This window comes from Danio rerio, chromosome 13 (assembly GCF_049306965.1).
Source record: "Danio rerio strain Tuebingen ecotype United States chromosome 13, GRCz12tu, whole genome shotgun sequence".
NCBI lineage: Eukaryota > Metazoa > Chordata > Actinopteri > Cypriniformes > Danionidae > Danio > Danio rerio.
The window spans coordinates 28,767,143-28,785,246 of NC_133188.1; the positions used below are offsets into that span (position 1 = coordinate 28,767,143).

Here is an 18,104-nt window from a genome sequence, read left to right on the forward strand (position 1 = left end):
ATTTTTTTAAAAGAAAAGCGAAAGAAATCGAAGTCGCTTGTTGTTGATTACTTTTGCCTTGCTACGTCAACGTGTCGCAGATCTGTACATCATATAACAGGCGTGAATGTCGATTACTGTATGAATCTTTCAGACAATCAATGACGTGTAAATCTGCGAAAATCCACATACCCCTTTAACACTGCTGTGACGAACAAGGAAGTGCTGCAAAAAAGAGCTCTGCCTGTTCCGACTGGAGGACAAGCTACGTGTAATATTTGATTGAAAATGGCTGATAGGAAAGCCAATAACACCCCCAGTAGCAGCGCAAATCTTCTGTTTTCAGGAGCTCCGGAGTTCAACTTCAGCCTGCCATTCATACCGGTCAGCCAGGCCACCGGCCCGGCCGTTTTATCCGGAGGTGAGTTTAGAAAGTCCCAAAATGAGCTGCTTTAGAGGCTAGTGATGTTAGCCTTCATCTGTTTTCAGCTCAAAGGTCTCTGCTGTCTGATTGTTTTCAGTGGGATTATTTTGGTCTTGACATCCAGAAAACAGAGCTGTAATTCTTACTTTTATATTTGAGGAATTTTGTATAGAGATGATTGTCCTGAGCACTGTGAGTAACGGATAACTTAGTAGTTGACGTTACAGTTTTGTTTATATACGTGGCAGACTATCTTAATATTTTCATCGATAACATTTTAAGTGTAAAATTAATCAGATATCATTACTTTGTTTTGAACTCAAAAATGACATTTCTGTTAAGCTGAACCATGTTAATAAATTTTTATTCACAATACATAAACCACCTGTCAGCACACATTTAATTACATTACATATACTGTATAAACAAAATACTGCCGTGTCCAGGTATGCAATCATTAAATAATATATATGCTTCAACGCTATCAGATATGTAGGAAAACATTTGAGATGTAAGAAATATGAAGTAAATGTCTTTATCTTTAGTTCCTCTATTCCATTTTCCGATTTTAAAAATGAATTTTCAGCTTTATTACTCCAGTCTTCAGTCACATGAACCTTCAGAAATCACTCTAATACTATTTATTATTATTGTTATTACTACTACTACTACTACTAATAATAATATTTATAGAAATAGTAACAAAAGCAATAATGACTGGAGTAATAATTTCACCTAAAACTTTATACAATAAGAAAGCAGTTATTTTTAAAATTGTTAAAAAAAAAAAAAAAAAATATATATATATATATATATATATATATATATATATATATATATTTTTTTTTTTTTTTTTTTTTTTAAGAAATGCTACCTTAATGAACAGAATACTTTTCTGTAAAAAAAAAAAAAAAAAAAAAAAAAAAACTGACCTCAAATCTGACCGGTAGTGTATATTTAAAACCTCTTGTATGATGACCAGTTAATTTCACAGCAGTATTACTTATAGCCTAAACCCACTTCCTTGTTTATTTGTTTAGATCAATAAAATGACAAATATACTTCATTTACAATTCATTACAATTCATCATTTTATATAACATAAATATAGCAAGCATAATAAATATCAACATATTCTATTCCCTTTATGGTGATACTTTACAATAATGTTTTCTTCGTTTCATATTGTTAATGCATTAGCTAACATAAACCAACAATGATCTATGTCAAATCCCTCCACAGTCAGGCCCCAAAATATCCAACTGAGCTATTACAGCACCATACCACATAGATGATTTCAATCTGCTGACTCTGAACTGTTGCAAGTCTCTCATACCTGTATTTTTTTTAAGTTTTGTTTTAAGAGCCATATTCTTTCCATGGCATTTAATTTCCCTTGAACTACTGTTTTATGATTATATTGTATGAACTACATTCATGTTGACAGTCTTTGTTCTATTATGACATCATTTGTTTTAGTGTTTTAAATTGATTTCTGTGTGTATGGTGTAAAGCACTTTGGTCAACTTTGTCTTTAAAATTGTGCTATATAAATACAATTGCCTTGTATGGATGTATTATGTATTTATATTCTCTTTATTCCAGACACTAGGTCCAATCATACAAAAGACAGACGAAACAGTACAAACCACACAATACACATTAAAAAGACAGTTAGAAAGCCTATATTTTTTATCAAAGGTGACTGATAACGCACCTCAGTAAGCCTAGGGTTATCAACAACATTAAAATGCTAGAGAATGCTTTGAGAATTAGATCAAACTTCTCATCAAAGCAAAAAACCTTACAGAATAATTCTCTTGCAATGTATTTTACAGTATTTAATAATCCTTGTTAACATCAGTAATAAAATATATTTTCATGTAAGTTCACAAGATGGCAGTAGAACTAAACATTTCAGTAACATGTGATTATGTTCTTCACATACCCTATTTTACTTTTTGTTTATTTCCAATTGAAAAGAAAAAAATTAAGGAACTCCATGTTGAATTATTCTTAACGCTCTTCTGACACCATTCCTGCACCACTCTATCATGTATTGATATTAAAAATGATGCTAGATTTTTGTTTTTCTCTGTGCAGAAGATGCCAGTGAAGTTGGAGAAGAAGACAGCTTTCTTGGTCAGACAACATCTACAGCTCCTCAGACCTCCACGTTCAATTATTTCTCAAACACTGCCAACAGTAGTGACCCGTTTGCTTCTATAGGGCAGCAGTCATGCCCACCTCCAGCTGCCAATTTTATTCCATCAACAACAGGCCCGTTACCGGCATCCATCGCAGCTAGTCTGCCTCTAAACCCACCTGTATCCCACATGAACCCAGTTCAGCAGTATGGCAGTGTTGCTAATCAAGCCCCTATGCGCACATACACACCCCCACCTAATGCACCCACTCCTCCTCCTCCCCAGAGCTCCCAGCAGTCCTATAACCCATATCGTCACACAGCGGTCAGTAGCAAAGCTAATCCTTACCTCATGGCTCCTGAATTACAGCAGCAGCCCCCCAGTCAAACACCTCAGCATCTGAACCCCTACTCTCAGCCCACACCTACTCCATCCTTCCAGACTCCACCCACAGCCTTCACTAAGGTACTGTAACGTCATCATTGTCTTTAAATTACTGGGTGCATAAGTCTGTTGTTACATGTAAGAGGTGGATGTTATGTCATGTTTTGACTGACTGAAGACTGACTTTTTGGTAAATAAATTTTAACTTTTTTCAGTGGTATTTAATATACAGTTGAAGTCAAAATTATTAGTCTGCTTTATATTTTTTTCCCCCAATTTATCGTTAACGAAGAGAAGATTTTTCAATATGTTTCTAAACATAATAGATTTAATAACTTATTTCTTTTAACAGATTTATTTTATCTTTGCCATGATGACAGTACATGATATTTTACTAGATATTTTTCAAGACACTATTGTTCAACTTACATTTAAAGGCTTAACCAGGTTAATTAGGTTAATTACGCAACTAAGTTTAATTAGGCAAGTCAATGTATAACAATGGTTTGTTCTGTAGACTATCCAAAACCAATATTGCTTAAGGGGGCTAATATATATATATATATATATATATATATATATATATATATATATATATATATATATATATATATATATATATATATATATATATATATATATATATATATATRTATATATATATATATATATATAAAWAAATATATATATATATATATATATATATATATATATATATATATATATATATATATATATATATATATATATTAGCCCCCTTAAGCAATATTGGTTTTGGATATATATATATAGCCCGTTCAATTTTTTCCTCAATTTCTGTTTAACAGAGTGATTTTTTTTCAACACATTTCTAAACATAATGGTTTTAATGGTTGATTTTTATTTTTATTTTTGCCATAATGACATTAAATAATATTTGACTAGATCTTTTTCAAGACACTTCTGTACAGCTTAAAGTTACATTTAAAGGCTCAACTAGGTTTAATTTAAAGGCTCAATTAGGTTAACTAGGCAGGTTAGGGTAATTAGGCAAGTTATTGCATAATGATGGTTTGTTCTGTAAACTATCGAAAAAATATAGCTTAAAGGGGCTGATAATTTTGTCCCTAAAATGTTTTTAAAAAATAACTGCTTTTATTCTAGCCGAAATAAAACAAAGTCTGGAGACTTTCTCCAGAAGAAAAAATATTATCTGACAGAATGTGAAAATTTCCTTGCTCTGTTAAACGTCATTTGGGAAATTAAAAAAGGAAAAAAGGGAAACAGGGATGTTTAGGGAAACAGATGTTTTATAACAGTTTTAAAGGTGGATTGTACTTTATGCTAATACTGCTTTGCTATACTTTAGCCACCTCCAACACAGATCCCACCGCCCCCTCCAACAACCAGCATGGCCGGACCATTAGTCCCTGCCAACCCAATGATGCCATACACATATAATGTTTATGAGCCTGTACAGCCGCACTGGTTCTACTGCAAACAAGTGGAGTCAAAAATTGTCTGGCTACCCTTCAGTATTCTGGATTCTATTCGCTTGGAAGAAACGTTCAACTCTGGTAAGACAATAAGTGTTTTCCCTAAAGGTCCAGTGAAATGAAAATTTTATTAGTATCAGTTTGTTGATCTTCAAGGATATCTATAAGTTAGTGTGGTGAACAACAATGACAAAATTTGCATGTAAAACATATAAAACTGATATAAGCATGTAACGCTTGCAGTTTGTCACTTCCGCCTAAATGGATCAATGTTTTTTCCACATTACCTCATATTTTAGATTCTTATCAAATTTTGACCAATCAAATGCTCTCTAGTGTCTCACATGCCCCACCCCCTTCAAGATGCTTTTCATTTGATGCGCTTGAGCTTGACCGCTCTCACTGGCAGAGCGGTGATGAGACAAAATGCCATTGGCTGCTTTTTTTAAAAGGGGAGGAGCTACTCTGTCCCACCGTCTCTTCATTTTTCAAAGCACTTCATGGGACCTGTAAACAGTTTTATTGACAGGACAAATTGTGCAAGTTGTTACCAATATTTACTTGTCTGCTTTTATTGTGTGCAGTTCACGTTTTGGATTACCAACTTGACTAATAATAAGCCAAACCCTTCATCTGTCACATCATCTTTGTCATGTAATTTATAGGAAATGAACTCCTTTAAAAGTGTTTTTCTGCATGCCAAGAGCATGTGGACACTCTTAGTCTGTTTCACCACATAGTCACGTTGCAATCTGTTGCTTCAGTTCAGCCAGATCCAGAGAGTGTGATTGTATGTACGGATGGAGGACGCTATGATGTTCAACTGTACGACCGCACACGGACCTCTGTGTACTGGGAAGAGGACCCCACAGAGGTCCGCCGCTGTACTTGGTTCTACAAAGGAGATACAGACAGTCGCTTTATCCCCTATTCAGAAGACTTCAGTGAAAAGCTGGAGGTTTGTGCTTTTCTGTAAAACTATATTCTGAATGCTGGCTCTTCAGGACGTCATTTAATTTTTCAATGTTGTGTGTGTTGTAAACAGGCGGAATATAAGAAAGCAGTCACTACTAATCAGTGGCACCGCAGACTGGAGTTTCCATCTGGTGAGACCATCGTGATGCACAATCCAAAGGTACAACACTATCAGATTGATGGGAAACTATGGAAGCTTAGTTCAGTCACATTAAAAAAATATACAAAATTACCTCAAAATTTTGTATTTTTTTGAAATTGCTTGTGAATATCTCACAGTTTAAGGCAAAAAAAAAGATTTGATAAAAGAAAAAAAAAATGAATTGTAAGATAAAATACGCAGAATAGCAAGAAATAAAAAAAATAAATAAACAATGTTGAGAAATAATCAGTTGTGAGATGGAACAAATAAGCTGCAAGTTATATGAAATCAACTCAGAACTGGATTAAGTAATCTTTGGATTGCAAGAAATAATATCTGAAATGTCAGAATTAATGTCAGAATTGCAAGAAATGAGGTTAGAATTTTTATTTTTTAGGAATTATACAAAACAGAAAAAGGAAAATAGTCAGAACTGTGTGGAGAGATCAAGTCAGAATTGTCATTGAAAGTCACAATTACCTTATGTTCATTTGTGGCTGAAATGTGCTTCCATAGTTAACATTGTTTCTTTTAGCTTAACTGTGCTTTGTTCCTCCTCAGGTGATTGTGCAGTTTCAGCCATCTGCTGTTGCTGATGAATGGGGTACAACACAGGATGGCCAGACTCGACCTCGCGTTGTCAAGAGGGGTGTAGACGATGATCATGATGAAGTCCCTGATGGTAAATAACTTCTGACGTTAGAATTCTCATTTTCTTACTTAATCCAGACAGAAATTTGTGATAAAAAAAAAAATTCTCATCTTAAAATTCCCTTAAATTTCAGAATATGATATGTCAAACAATATTTAAATGTAAATGCTTGGCATAGAGGAATGACTGAAGATTATTGCAATTTCCTGTCTAGGTGAGATGCCTCAGGTTGATCATCTGGTTTTTATGGTGCACGGCATTGGTCCTGTCTGTGATCTGCGGTTTAGGAGTATGGTGGAGTGCGGTATGTTACACTAAGTTACTCTCCAGATCAAATACAGTTTTTAAGACATTCAATAGGTTAAAGTTATGGGGATAGTTCACCCAAAGCTGAACATTTTGCCATTGTTTATTCACCCTTTGCTTGTTTCAAATCTACAGTATTCAAACATTCAACAATGTTTTTTAAATTGTCCCAAGACAAGAATGGGTGTTGTTCAGTAGTTTTAGGACAACTTTGATAAAGGTATTGAACCACTTTAAATGTTAACTACTGTATTTCTTTTGAATACATGAGATAATATTTTGAAGAAAGCTGGAAACCTGCAACCATTGACTTTCACCGTATTTTTTTTTCCAGCAATGGATGTTAATGGTTAGCGATTTTTCAGCTTCCCTAAAAATATAATCTTTGTGGTCAATGGAAGAAAGTTGTAAAGGTCTGAAACCAAAAACATTTTCTATTTTGGGGGGAACTTTCGCTTTAATAATTTAGTCCATTTAACATATCCTACTTCAAGTTGTTTCTTGATTTGAACGCAGTGTATTTTGCTTCTGTTAACGTGTTTGTGTGTGTGTGTGTGTGTGTTTGTTTGTTTGTTTGTTTGTTTGTTTGTTTGTTCACAGTGGATGACTTCCGGAGTGTGTCCTTAAAGTTGCTCAATAGTCATTTCAGGAAGGCCCGTGATGATCATGTCATCAGTCGTGTGGAGTTTCTGCCTGTGCACTGGCACACAGCTCTGCATGGAGATGCTACTGGAGTTGACAGGTAGAAAGAACATATACATACATTCAGTTGTACTTGGGTGCTGTATCGATTACACATAAAATAAATAAGTAAAAAATATATTATGTTTTTTTTTATAATTCTTGTTGTTCTTTTTTATTTGTTTGAACACAAAAATAACTTGAACTAACAATCCACATACCACAGTGAGCATAATGAGAAATTAAAAATAAATATAAGCATACAGAGAATTATAAGAAGGAAAAAACTAGCTTGTTAGACTGAAGAGGAAATGACAGATATATGCTAGATAATAAAATATATATTTTTTATTCTCTAAAAATAATATACACCAAAGTATACAATAAACTATACAGGTATTAAAGGTTATGTAAGGCAATGTTAACCATACCAAGACACATTTAAACAAATAAAATTAGAAATTCAAAACAATGCTGAAAGTATTACAAATACTATTACTTGTCTACAAATCACTAAATGGCCTAGGACTTCAATACATTACAGATATGTTCAGTGAATACAAACCTAACAGATCACTCAGATCATTAGGATCAAGTAAACTAGAAATTCCAAGAGTTCAGTCAAAGCAGGGTGAATCTGCTTTCAGCCACTATGCCCCTCACTGCTGGAATCAGCTTCCAGAAATGATCAGATGTGCTCTAACATTAGGCACATTCAAATCAAGACTGAAAACACATGTGTTTAGCTGTGCCTTTACTGAATGAGCACTGTGCTACGTCCGACAGATCGCACTATCATGTTTTTCTTTTCTCTTTTATTCTTTTATAACCCGTTTTAACACATCTTTATCTGTTTTTAATCATTTTGTTTTCTTATACTTTTTTATTCTTGTTTATGTAAAGCCCTTTGAATTGCCACTGTGTATGAAATGTGCTATATAAATAAACTTGCCTAACCTTGAAAGAGATCGATGACAATTAAAGAGAAGTCAACAAAACTCAGAGTACAGTTTTTTTGTTTTGTTTTTCGGCATAAGATATGTTTTCTAATATATTTTTTTATCATGTAGGAGGATAAAGAAGATTACACTGCCTAGCACTGGTCGATTACGTCACTTCACTAATGAAACCCTTCTAGACGTGCTTTTCTACAACAGCCCGACTTACTGCCAGACCATTATGGACACCGTTGCTTTTGAGATGAACCGTTTACACACACTATTCATGCAAAGAAACCCAGACTTTAAAGGCAGGGTGTCTGTAGCTGGACACAGCTTGGGTGAGAATGCTTTCTTTTGACACACTTATAAATACAGCCATTCTCTTGCTTCTTTTGGTTCGAACTTACAAAGAAAACTATACATGCAGAACTCGTGACAAGCTTCAAAATATATCAAAGCAGTTCCCTCTTCATACTATTGTTGTCTGCTGCATAGAGACACATTTCCCATGAGGTATACATGAGATGACCTTTTTATGGTCACAACAGCATGTCCTGTTTTTACTGTAGTCCATTTCAATGTCTTTGGTCCATGTTGTGTATATATTTCAGTCAAACCACATCATTTTATTTGTTGAACTTGTTAGGTGTGGACCAAGTTTCGAATAAACATAAACATGCTATTGTGAGCATACCCAATGATTTTTAGCTTCATATTGATAGATAAATCGAAATAAGTTTGAGGTATATAAACATGACTGAACGATTATTCATATTTGTTTTGCAATTTTCTTACATTGCTTTGCTTTATTTATAGGCTCTTTGATACTTTTTGATCTACTGTCCAATCAGAAGATCGGCTCCCCCATTTCAGCTCCAATATTCAATGGAAATTCTGCACCTAATGTGAAACAGGTAAAATGATGTATAAATGATGATGACATTAAATGTACATTTATAAAACAAGTAGCTTATTTCTGCTTATCTAACTGACTATATAGTTATTTATTTATATTCCAGAGGCTTAAATAATGCAAGCAAAAAAAATTTTCAGTAGGTTTTTGCATTTTTGCCCAAAGGATTGCGACCAAAAGGTCTTTAGTGCCATACTGCACGAGATTTATGACCAAAATTTAGGGCTTGCATTCCTTATTTAACAAATATAGACTTAATGTGCCAAATGTGTATAGAGTAAATCTTGCCCCTCAATTTCAATTTTTAAGCAAGTCTGTTTGTTGAATGAGAGAGAAAAGAGGATTTGTTTAGCACACTTGACACACTTATATTTGACATTTTTTACACAGATTTAGTTTCGCTTTACACATTTATTAAGCTTCATTCTTTCATTCATTAATTTCCCTTTAGCTTAGTTCCTTATTTATTAGGGGTCGCGACAGTGGAATGAACGGCCAACTATTCAAGCATATGTTTTACGCAGCAGAAGCCCTTCCAGCCGCAACCCAGTTCTGGGAAACAACCACACACACTCTCATTCACACACACTCATACACTACAGCCAATTTAGTTTATTCAATTCACTTATAGTGCATGCCTTTGGACTGTGTGGTAAACCGGAGCACCCAGAGGAAAATTCTCCACGCAAGCACGGGGAGAACATGCAAACTCAACACAGAAATGCCCAGCCTGGTCAGCGGCAATGGTATAGTGTTTAGTGCGTCGGCACATGGCACACATGGTGTTCACGGTGACTTGTGTTCGATTTCCACCTCGTAGTCCTATGCCGATCCTTCCCCTCTCTTCTCTCCTCATGCTTTCCTGTCTATACTCTCTACTGTTCTAGCAATTAAAATGGTGAAAGCAAATTGTAAAAAAAAAAAAAAAATGCTTAGCTGGCACTCGAACAAGTGACCTTCTTGCTGTTTGGCAACAGTGCTAACCACTGAGCAACTGTGCTGCCAGCTTGATGTTTATAGCAAATAGTGTTTTTTGTGCTTATTTTATAATGATTTTATTTTGTTTTCTTTTCTGTCCTCTATTTTAAGGGTTTGCTATGGAATGAGGGGAAATAAAAACATGTTTATAAATGTTAAGATTTAATTTAGAGCGCTTGTGTCCCTTTTTACATTCATTTCTGACTAAAATAATAAATTGTGACTTATCTGTGTTACAATGCAGTTTTGATAAGAAGCAACTTATTCACTGACTTTACTTAATAATAAATAAAAGAATAAACAGGTTACCTTAAAATTGAGTAAATTAACTGTGCGTTATTATACAAATTAAGTCAGCTTAACTGTTTTAAATGAGTTATCTCACTTTTTCAGAGTTAAGTCAATTAATTACATTTATAGTGTATACATTTTTAAAAAAAATACTGTCTATTTAAATATGATATTTTGTTTATGGCATTCCTGTACCATACAACCTTTATCACATAATTGTTTAATTGTTTAACTGTTTTAGGTAAATTCTGCTCCTGAAGTTCAGGCTGCTGAAGTGTCTCCTGTAGCGGCTGTTGAGGAAGAGGCAAAGGAGGAAGAAGAAGAGGAGACTGGCAGCCTGTCGTCTGTTCTGGAGGCGATTGGGTTATCTGAATATCTGAGCATTTTTGAAAATGAGAAAATTGATGTTGAGTCTCTGGTGAGAACATTTAAAATGAGCTTAATTTTTTTTGTCCGTCAAAATGTTTATTGTAACAGAGATCAAACTGTTACACATACTTTTGGAATGCCCTGTCAGACAATGATTTTTATCTGGAGAGGAAATATTTATGAATGTGAATCCTTTCAAGATGCAAGAGTTTAAATCAAAAGTAATCCTTAAAAAGCTGTTTTAGACTTGTATCTAATGCGTTATTTATAACTGATGATGTCTTTTATTGTTATATACACTGCTATATACAAAGTCAGAATTATTAGCCCTGCTGTTAAATACATTTTTTTTACCCAAGTTCTGTTTAACGAGGAGCTTTTTTTCAACACATTTCTACACATAATAGTTTAAATAACTAACTTCTAACTGATTTCTTTTATCTTTGCCATGATGACAGTAAACAATATTGACTAGATATTGTTCAATATACTAGTATTCAGCTTAAAGTACAATTTAAAGGCTTAATTAGGTAAGTTGGGTAAATTGACGCCCTCCTTTAAATATCGCTTGAGAAATATTTAAAAATTAATAAATATTTATTATAACATTTTAAAAATATCATCATGTTTATATATAAGTTAGATCTGGTTTTGCCATGAAATAGCCAGTATTAAAATCAGAACTAATTGTTGTTCTTGATCTCTATTGCAGCTGCTGTGCACAGTGGATGATCTAAAGGAAATGAGCATTCCTCTGGGGCCACGTAAAAAACTCGCCAATTTTATCAAGGAGAAGTCTGCAAAACAGGCACTTTTCTTTTTGTTTCCCTAATGTTCAGTCTTTCAGTAGTTGCATAGCTTTTCTATTTGTCAAGTTTCATGTGACGTGTTTTTCGACAGGCTGCTCGAAAGGCTTTGAAAGAGAAGTCTGTAGAAAAAGAGGAACTGAAGCAGACCCAAGCTCCAGTTCAGACTGAGCCCACACCAGATCCTGCCATCAACAAACTGCCAGTGGGAAGAACCATGTCTTCAATCCACGTGGATTACAACTATTTTGAAATTGGCACAGGACAGGTAATGCTTAAATATGCACCTCAATTTGGACCCAATTTTATATTATACCCTAAGCCTCCCTTTTGGCCCTTGAAAATAATACCTTATGAAATGAAATACCACTACTACACCAACACATGTCATCATATGTTGTCGCTATAGCTTATATGTCATATGAGAAGTCGTCATTCCAGAAGGCAATTACCCACTCACAAATATGTTTTGTGCTATATTATGACATTAGAAAAGGTTGTTAATTTTCAGTTTAAAAAATGTATGAGCCACCAGATTTCCCTGAGGGTCTCGGTTTCATACAGAGCATATGACTGGTGGATCATGATGCAAGAAGTACTAAACTGTACTGTGTATTTACACAGTGCTCATATTCATGAATGTAACCACAAGAAAACAACAGTAACTTTATTCCAGATGTGCTGTAAAAAGCTAGTTCTCTGCCACTAGACTATTCTGCCTGTCTAGTCATCCGGTTTCAGAATTTAAAATATGTTGTGGGACATGAAGCGGTTATTATAAAGAACTATTGTTTGTGAAAATTTAGAGGATTTTGAATTTTATTATTATGTTTCTTTGAGGAACATGACATGAGCACTCTTTTTTTCATTCGTGGGTCTCTATTGCTTACCAAACTGTAGCAGCTGTATTCAGTCAATTTTCTCATACCCGTTCATTTATATCATTCATTTAAAGAGCTATCTGACACATTCCCCTACCCCTAGACTCTCGACCAGATGTCGAATTGGACTTACAAGAATAACCCATGACTTTTTTTTTTTTGCTCCAAGGTGAAAACCCTACTCAGTGTTTGTACTGCACAATTCCCCTCTCTATAAACCACATTTTACTGAACTGTCCTTCAGCAAGACTTTTTAAAAGACCTTTTTAGGACAATTTTAGCAAAGTGGCACCAGAAAAGATTTTAGAATTTTTATGGTGTATTAACACTACAAATCGTATTTAATTTATGTATTAATTTGTTTGTTAATTTTTAATTGCATATTTATTATTGCAATTTTCCTGCCATGAAAATAGCCTTGGTTGCTGACAAGGCATTTAATAAACAATACATTAGATTACATAAAAAATGCATTGGAGACTATCAAGAGCCCCATCATGTGAATGTGCAAAAGCGAGGGGGAAGGGAAAGACTAAGGGGTAGAATGGTGATTGGGCCATGGTCTGTGGATCAAGGTGATTTGATGAAGATATTTTGCTGCCATTTCTATATTTGTTAATGCCACTACTATTTCAAGGATGCTTTTGAGGGTTAGATTTAAAGTGGATTTAATTAAATTTATTTCAATGAATTAACAGGAATTTTGTTAAAACATTGCTTACTAAGTTGAGTGTTTACACCACAAATGCTTTCATTACCTCTTTAAAGGTTTCAGCTACGTTTTTAAAGGCATAGTTCACCCAAAATCGAAGTTTACTCACGCTCATGGTGTTCCAAACACTGGAGACCTTTTTCAGAATACAAATAAACATGTATTAGGTGAAATCTGAGAGCTTTCTCATCCTCCATAGACAGCAAGATCACAGACTTGTCCAGGATGGTATCAAAAAACATCCTCAAAACAGTCCATATGTTTTCAGTGGATAATTAGGAATATTATCAAGTTACAAGAATCCTTTTTGTGCACACAAAACAAAAATAACAACTTTATTCAACTGTTTTTTTTCTCTCTTAGTGTCAGTATATTGCGCATGTTCATGAGCACTGTTCAGTGACATATGCCTCTTTGGATACAAGGAGAAATTGTTTAATAAAGTTGCCATTTTTGTTTTATGTACACACAAAAGTATTCTCGTAGCTCAAAAATATTCCGATTGAGCCACTGAAGACATGCGGACTGTTTTAAAGATGTTATTAGTTACCGAACTATACAAAGTCTGGACCATTGCGGTCTATGGAGAATGAGGGAGCTCTCAGACTTCATTTATAATATCATAATTTGTGTTCCAAAAATGAACACTTGTCTCTGGAACTGTATGAGGGCGAGTAATTAATAACATAATTTTCCATTTTGGTTGAACTAACACCTTGAGTGATTATGCGAAACATTTTAGACCCTGTTTAAACTTTAAATCAAATCATTGTCTACTTTTGATCTGATTGATACTCTTCTTCATTTTAGATGTAAATGGGCCCATGAATTAAGAATTAGTCTGATCAATTTATAAGTCAAAGGTTAATCTATGTTTAAGGGTTCATCTTAGGCTATGTTTTATTTCATTTTAAAAGATAAGACTAGTAATAGTGATTGCAGTTACTAGCCACTACATGTGGAGTGTAATTTTTTTTTGTGTGTGTGTGAATGTTCTCGTGCAGGTGTCAGTGATCTATCATGCTCTGGACTTTGAACCGGTGAGTTTCTTCGCTCTGGGTTCTCCCATCGGGATGTTTCTAACTGTTCGTGGAGTGGAGAAAATTGAAGAGTCTTACCAGCTTCCCACCTGCAAAGGGTTCTTCAACATCTACCATCCTGTGAGTGCTGTGTCTTAGCTTGTCTACTGCTTATCTACAACTTTTGGAAACAAAAACATCTTAGAACCAAACTGTCTGTGTAAATCGAGAGTAATGGACAAGTTAAATTGTGCAGATACAATAATGAGCCTCTTCTTTGTGCTTTTAGCTGGATCCAGTTGCTTATAGAATTGAACCCATGATCTTACCAGACATTGACCTGGAGCCGGTTTTGGTCCCTCATCATAAAGGGAGGAAAAGGCTTCATCTCGGTAATGTATTAGACCATTTCTGTGCATTTTTTGAATGATCTTTCTCATTTATTTTGAATTTAAAAATGAAAAACAATGTTTATGATAGTTATTGATTAAATCATAAGTACTTTAAATATTAATACATTTTAACTATAATATGTATATATCATATCATTGGGGCGGCACAGTGGCTCATTGGTTAGCACTGTCACCTCACAGCAAGCAGGTCGCTAGTTCGAGTCCCAGCTTGGTCAGTTGGCGATTCTGTGTGGAGTTTGCATGTTTTCCCAGAGTTCTTGTGGATTTCCTCCGGGTGCTCCAGTTTCGCCCACAAGTCCAAAGACATGCACTATAGGTGTAATTAAATAAACTAAATTGGCCTTAGTGTATGTGTGTGAATGAATGTGTATGGGTGTTTCCCAATACTGGGTTGCAGCTGAAAGGGCATCCACTGTGATAAACATTTGCTGGAATAGTTGGAATAGTTCATTTCACTGTGGTGACCCTAGAAATAGAGACTAAGCTAAAGGAAAATAAACGTATTTCAATAATAAATACAATTGAAAGGTTTTAATATTCATTTCATTTTTATATATTTTGTTCATGTTATACTTGTTTTAATATTTAAATATCGTTTTATATTAATTAATATTCATTTTGTAGACATCTGTATTTATATATTACATGTTCTGTTTAAGAACATTTCTAAACATAATAGTTTTATTAACTCATTTCTTATAGCTGCTTTCTTTTGTCTTTGCCATGACGACAGCACATAATATTTGACTAGATATTTGTCAAGACACTTCTGTACAGCTGAAAGTGACATTTTTAAACTAGCTTAATAAGGCAAGTTAGGGTAATTAGTAGGCCCACACGCAATCTGATATCACAATCAGAGTTCCGCTGATTTTTAACATTTCAGTGAGTCTATTAAATGATTTCTGTAAATGTGTGTAAATGTATATTTATTCCATTTTTAAATTAATTTAAGTAATATTACTGACTGATATGAAAATGTTCATATGATTTATTTACTATGCTTTTGTAAATTAATATTGTCTTTTTAGTAGATATATTATTATGTGAGAGACTTTGTTTACCAAACAGATCTAATTGGATTTGCATTAAAAAAAATTAAAGTTAAAAAAAAAATTATTAAGTTTTTTAGTTACGTTAAAGCCAAAATTATTCTGCTTAAATCCAACTATTTTTTAATTTTTTTTTACAAAATTCTGCGCAAAAATATTATAAAATGTTCGCAGATTCTGTCTGACTCTTGTAATTAGGCAAGCCATTGTTCAACAGTTGGTGTTATGGTGGCACAGTGGGTTGCACGATCACCTTACAGCAAGAAGGGTCACTGGTTCAAGCTCTGGCTGAGTCAGTTGGCATTTCTGTGCGGAGTTTGCATGTTCTCCCTGTGTTAACATGGGTTTCCTCCGGGTGCTCCGGTTTCACCCACAGATATGTGCTATAGGTGAATTGAATGAGCCAAATTGGCTGTATTGTATGTGTGTGTATGAGAGAGTGTGTGGGTGTTTCCCAGTGTTGGGTTGCGGCTGGAAGGGCATCTGCTAAGTAAAACATATGCTAGTTAAATTGGCGTTAAGAAAAATATTCTAGGAAATACTGTGAAAAATTCCTTGCTCTGTTAAACAACATTTAAGAAATATTTGAAAAAGAAAAAATAATTATAGAGGCCAAATAATTTAGACTTTAACTGCATGTATACTATTATTGTTATTATTATTAGTAGTATTAGTTTTTTATATTTATTTGTCTATTTGTTTGTGTTTTGTGCAGAATTAAAAGAGAGTTTATCCAGGATGGGTTCTGACCTAAAGCAGGGCTTTATCAGCTCTCTGAAGAGCGCTTGGCAGACTCTCAATGAGTTTGCTCGAGCTCACACCTCTTCTGTTCAACTGCACGAACAGCTCGCCATGGTGGCCAATCAGATCAAAGCAGAGGAGGAGATGCAGAGAGGAGAAGGTGAGTCATATCCTCTTATCCTAATCACTTCACACTGCCCAATCTTCAGCTCAGACTCGGTCAAAATCCAAATCTCACTGTCTGTTCGCAGAGGAGAGCAAGATGCTGGAGAGTCCTGAGCCACAGAAGGAGGAGGAAAGCCGAATAAAAGTGGGTCTGCTGAACGGAGGAAACCGCATCGATTACGTCCTGCAGGAGAAACCCATCGAGAGCTTCAACGAATACCTGTTTGCACTCCAGAGTCATCTGTGTTACTGGTGTGTGTGTGTGAGGATCTTCAATAATGCAGACTAGATGTGTTCTCCTCTTGTGTTTAATAATCTCTTTTATTGTTCATCTTTTTCCTCAGGGAATCTGAAGACACAGCTCTACTTCTTCTGAAGGAAATTTATAAGTCTATGAACATCCAGCCAGATCAGTTGCTGCATTGATGAGATCAGTCAGCGAAACCCACTCCGTCGTCAGAATTCACATTACTTTGAACATCAGACGAGTGGACATTTTAGTCAGTTTTCAACTCTCCAACTGGGACTGTCCTCACTTTTATTTTCTGTTATTTAGTCTGTTGTATTAAAACGAATACACTTGTATTATTCCATATGTCTTAAATTAAGAAATTCTAGTCAAATAGTGGATTTACAAACCACCGCGACTGTTCAAAACGACATTTTTATAGCTTAAATTATACAGCTGCAAGTGTTCGAGTGCAATTGTGAATGGAATCAAAAGGTATTAACAGAATCTTTATTATATAGCAGTGAGAAACAGATAGATATTACGCTGTGAAAAGAGAAACCTTCATGAGTCATAATAAACTTCACTGTTAGTAGCTGATGTGTTACTTTGGTTTATTAGAGACTGTTAGTTATTTTCTAGTTCAATGTTTGGGAGTCAGTGTTTATTAGCACTTGGATATAAGTCAACTTAAATTATGATGTGCAGTGCTCAGCATAATTGAGTACACCCTATTTTAAAAAAGAATATTTGTATCCATCGCTCAGTGAACATAGGCTATATATTTTGGTGCATTTAAACAAAACAGATTCATTAAACTGATATATTTATTAAAATAATATTTTAGTCACCAAACATATTTAGAAACTGAAAGATAAATTCAAGCAAAAAATGATGACAACTTACAAAATGTAAATTTAATTATTATTATTATTATTTTATGCTTCTCTTTTTTTCTCTCTCTTTTTTTAAATTTGTATTTAATATTTTTCTATAACATTTGAGTGTACTAGTATTTGGACCGTTATGGTGAGTTATTTTGTTAGATAAGCTCCAGATTTGGCTTCAGCACTGACTAATCTAATGTATATACATAAATATAATATTGTATAGCTTCCTATTAAAAATATGAATTTAAAAGAGAGATTTGAGAGGGGTGTACTTATATAGGCTGATCACTGTAGGACTACTGAGCACCAAGACTATATTTTAAGGTTTATTCTGTGGCATCACTCATTTATAGCATCTAAATGTGGAGAAACTCTCACACAAAGGCCTCATTTATAAAGCGCAGCGTTCTTACACCTTTTCCAAAGTCAAATTTAAGCACTTTACATTTGCATGATCAAATTTTTTCTGCATTATACAATCGTGGTTATTTACTTATATTTACATATTTCATCAGATGTCATTTGTTGTTCTGTAGAAC

At 34.3% G+C, this 18,104-nt stretch overlaps 1 protein-coding gene across 2 annotated transcripts; it reads left to right on the top strand.

The window, feature by feature from the left end:
* Positions 1-216: 216 nt before the first annotated feature.
* sec23ip (SEC23 interacting protein) lies at positions 217-17,270 on the top strand. 2 transcript variants are annotated; one of them, NM_001077379.1, is given in 18 exon segments: positions 217-400; positions 2,507-3,015; positions 4,283-4,490; positions 5,174-5,367; positions 5,455-5,544; positions 6,088-6,208; positions 6,393-6,482; positions 7,085-7,226; positions 8,236-8,444; positions 8,923-9,020; positions 10,530-10,706; positions 11,370-11,465; positions 11,558-11,731; positions 14,061-14,216; positions 14,365-14,467; positions 16,256-16,441; positions 16,533-16,698; positions 16,791-17,270. In NM_001077379.1, coding segments are annotated over 18 exon segments (2,934 nt in total). In that variant the 5' UTR covers positions 217-267; the 3' UTR covers positions 16,873-17,270.
* Positions 17,271-18,104: the final 834 nt, after the last annotated feature.

Bases quoted from the DNA above. Each gene is read 5' to 3' on its own strand.
- sec23ip (XM_073919623.1), top strand. From the start codon at position 4,325: ATGGCCGGACCATTAGTCCCTGCCAACCCAATGATGCCATACACATAT. The intron at 8,445-8,922 runs GTGAGAATGCTT...CTTTATTTATAG, and splicing joins TGTAGCTGGACACAGCTTGG to GCTCTTTGATACTTTTTGAT. The intron at 16,442-16,532 runs GTGAGTCATATC...GTCTGTTCGCAG, and splicing joins GGAGATGCAGAGAGGAGAAG to AGGAGAGCAAGATGCTGGAG.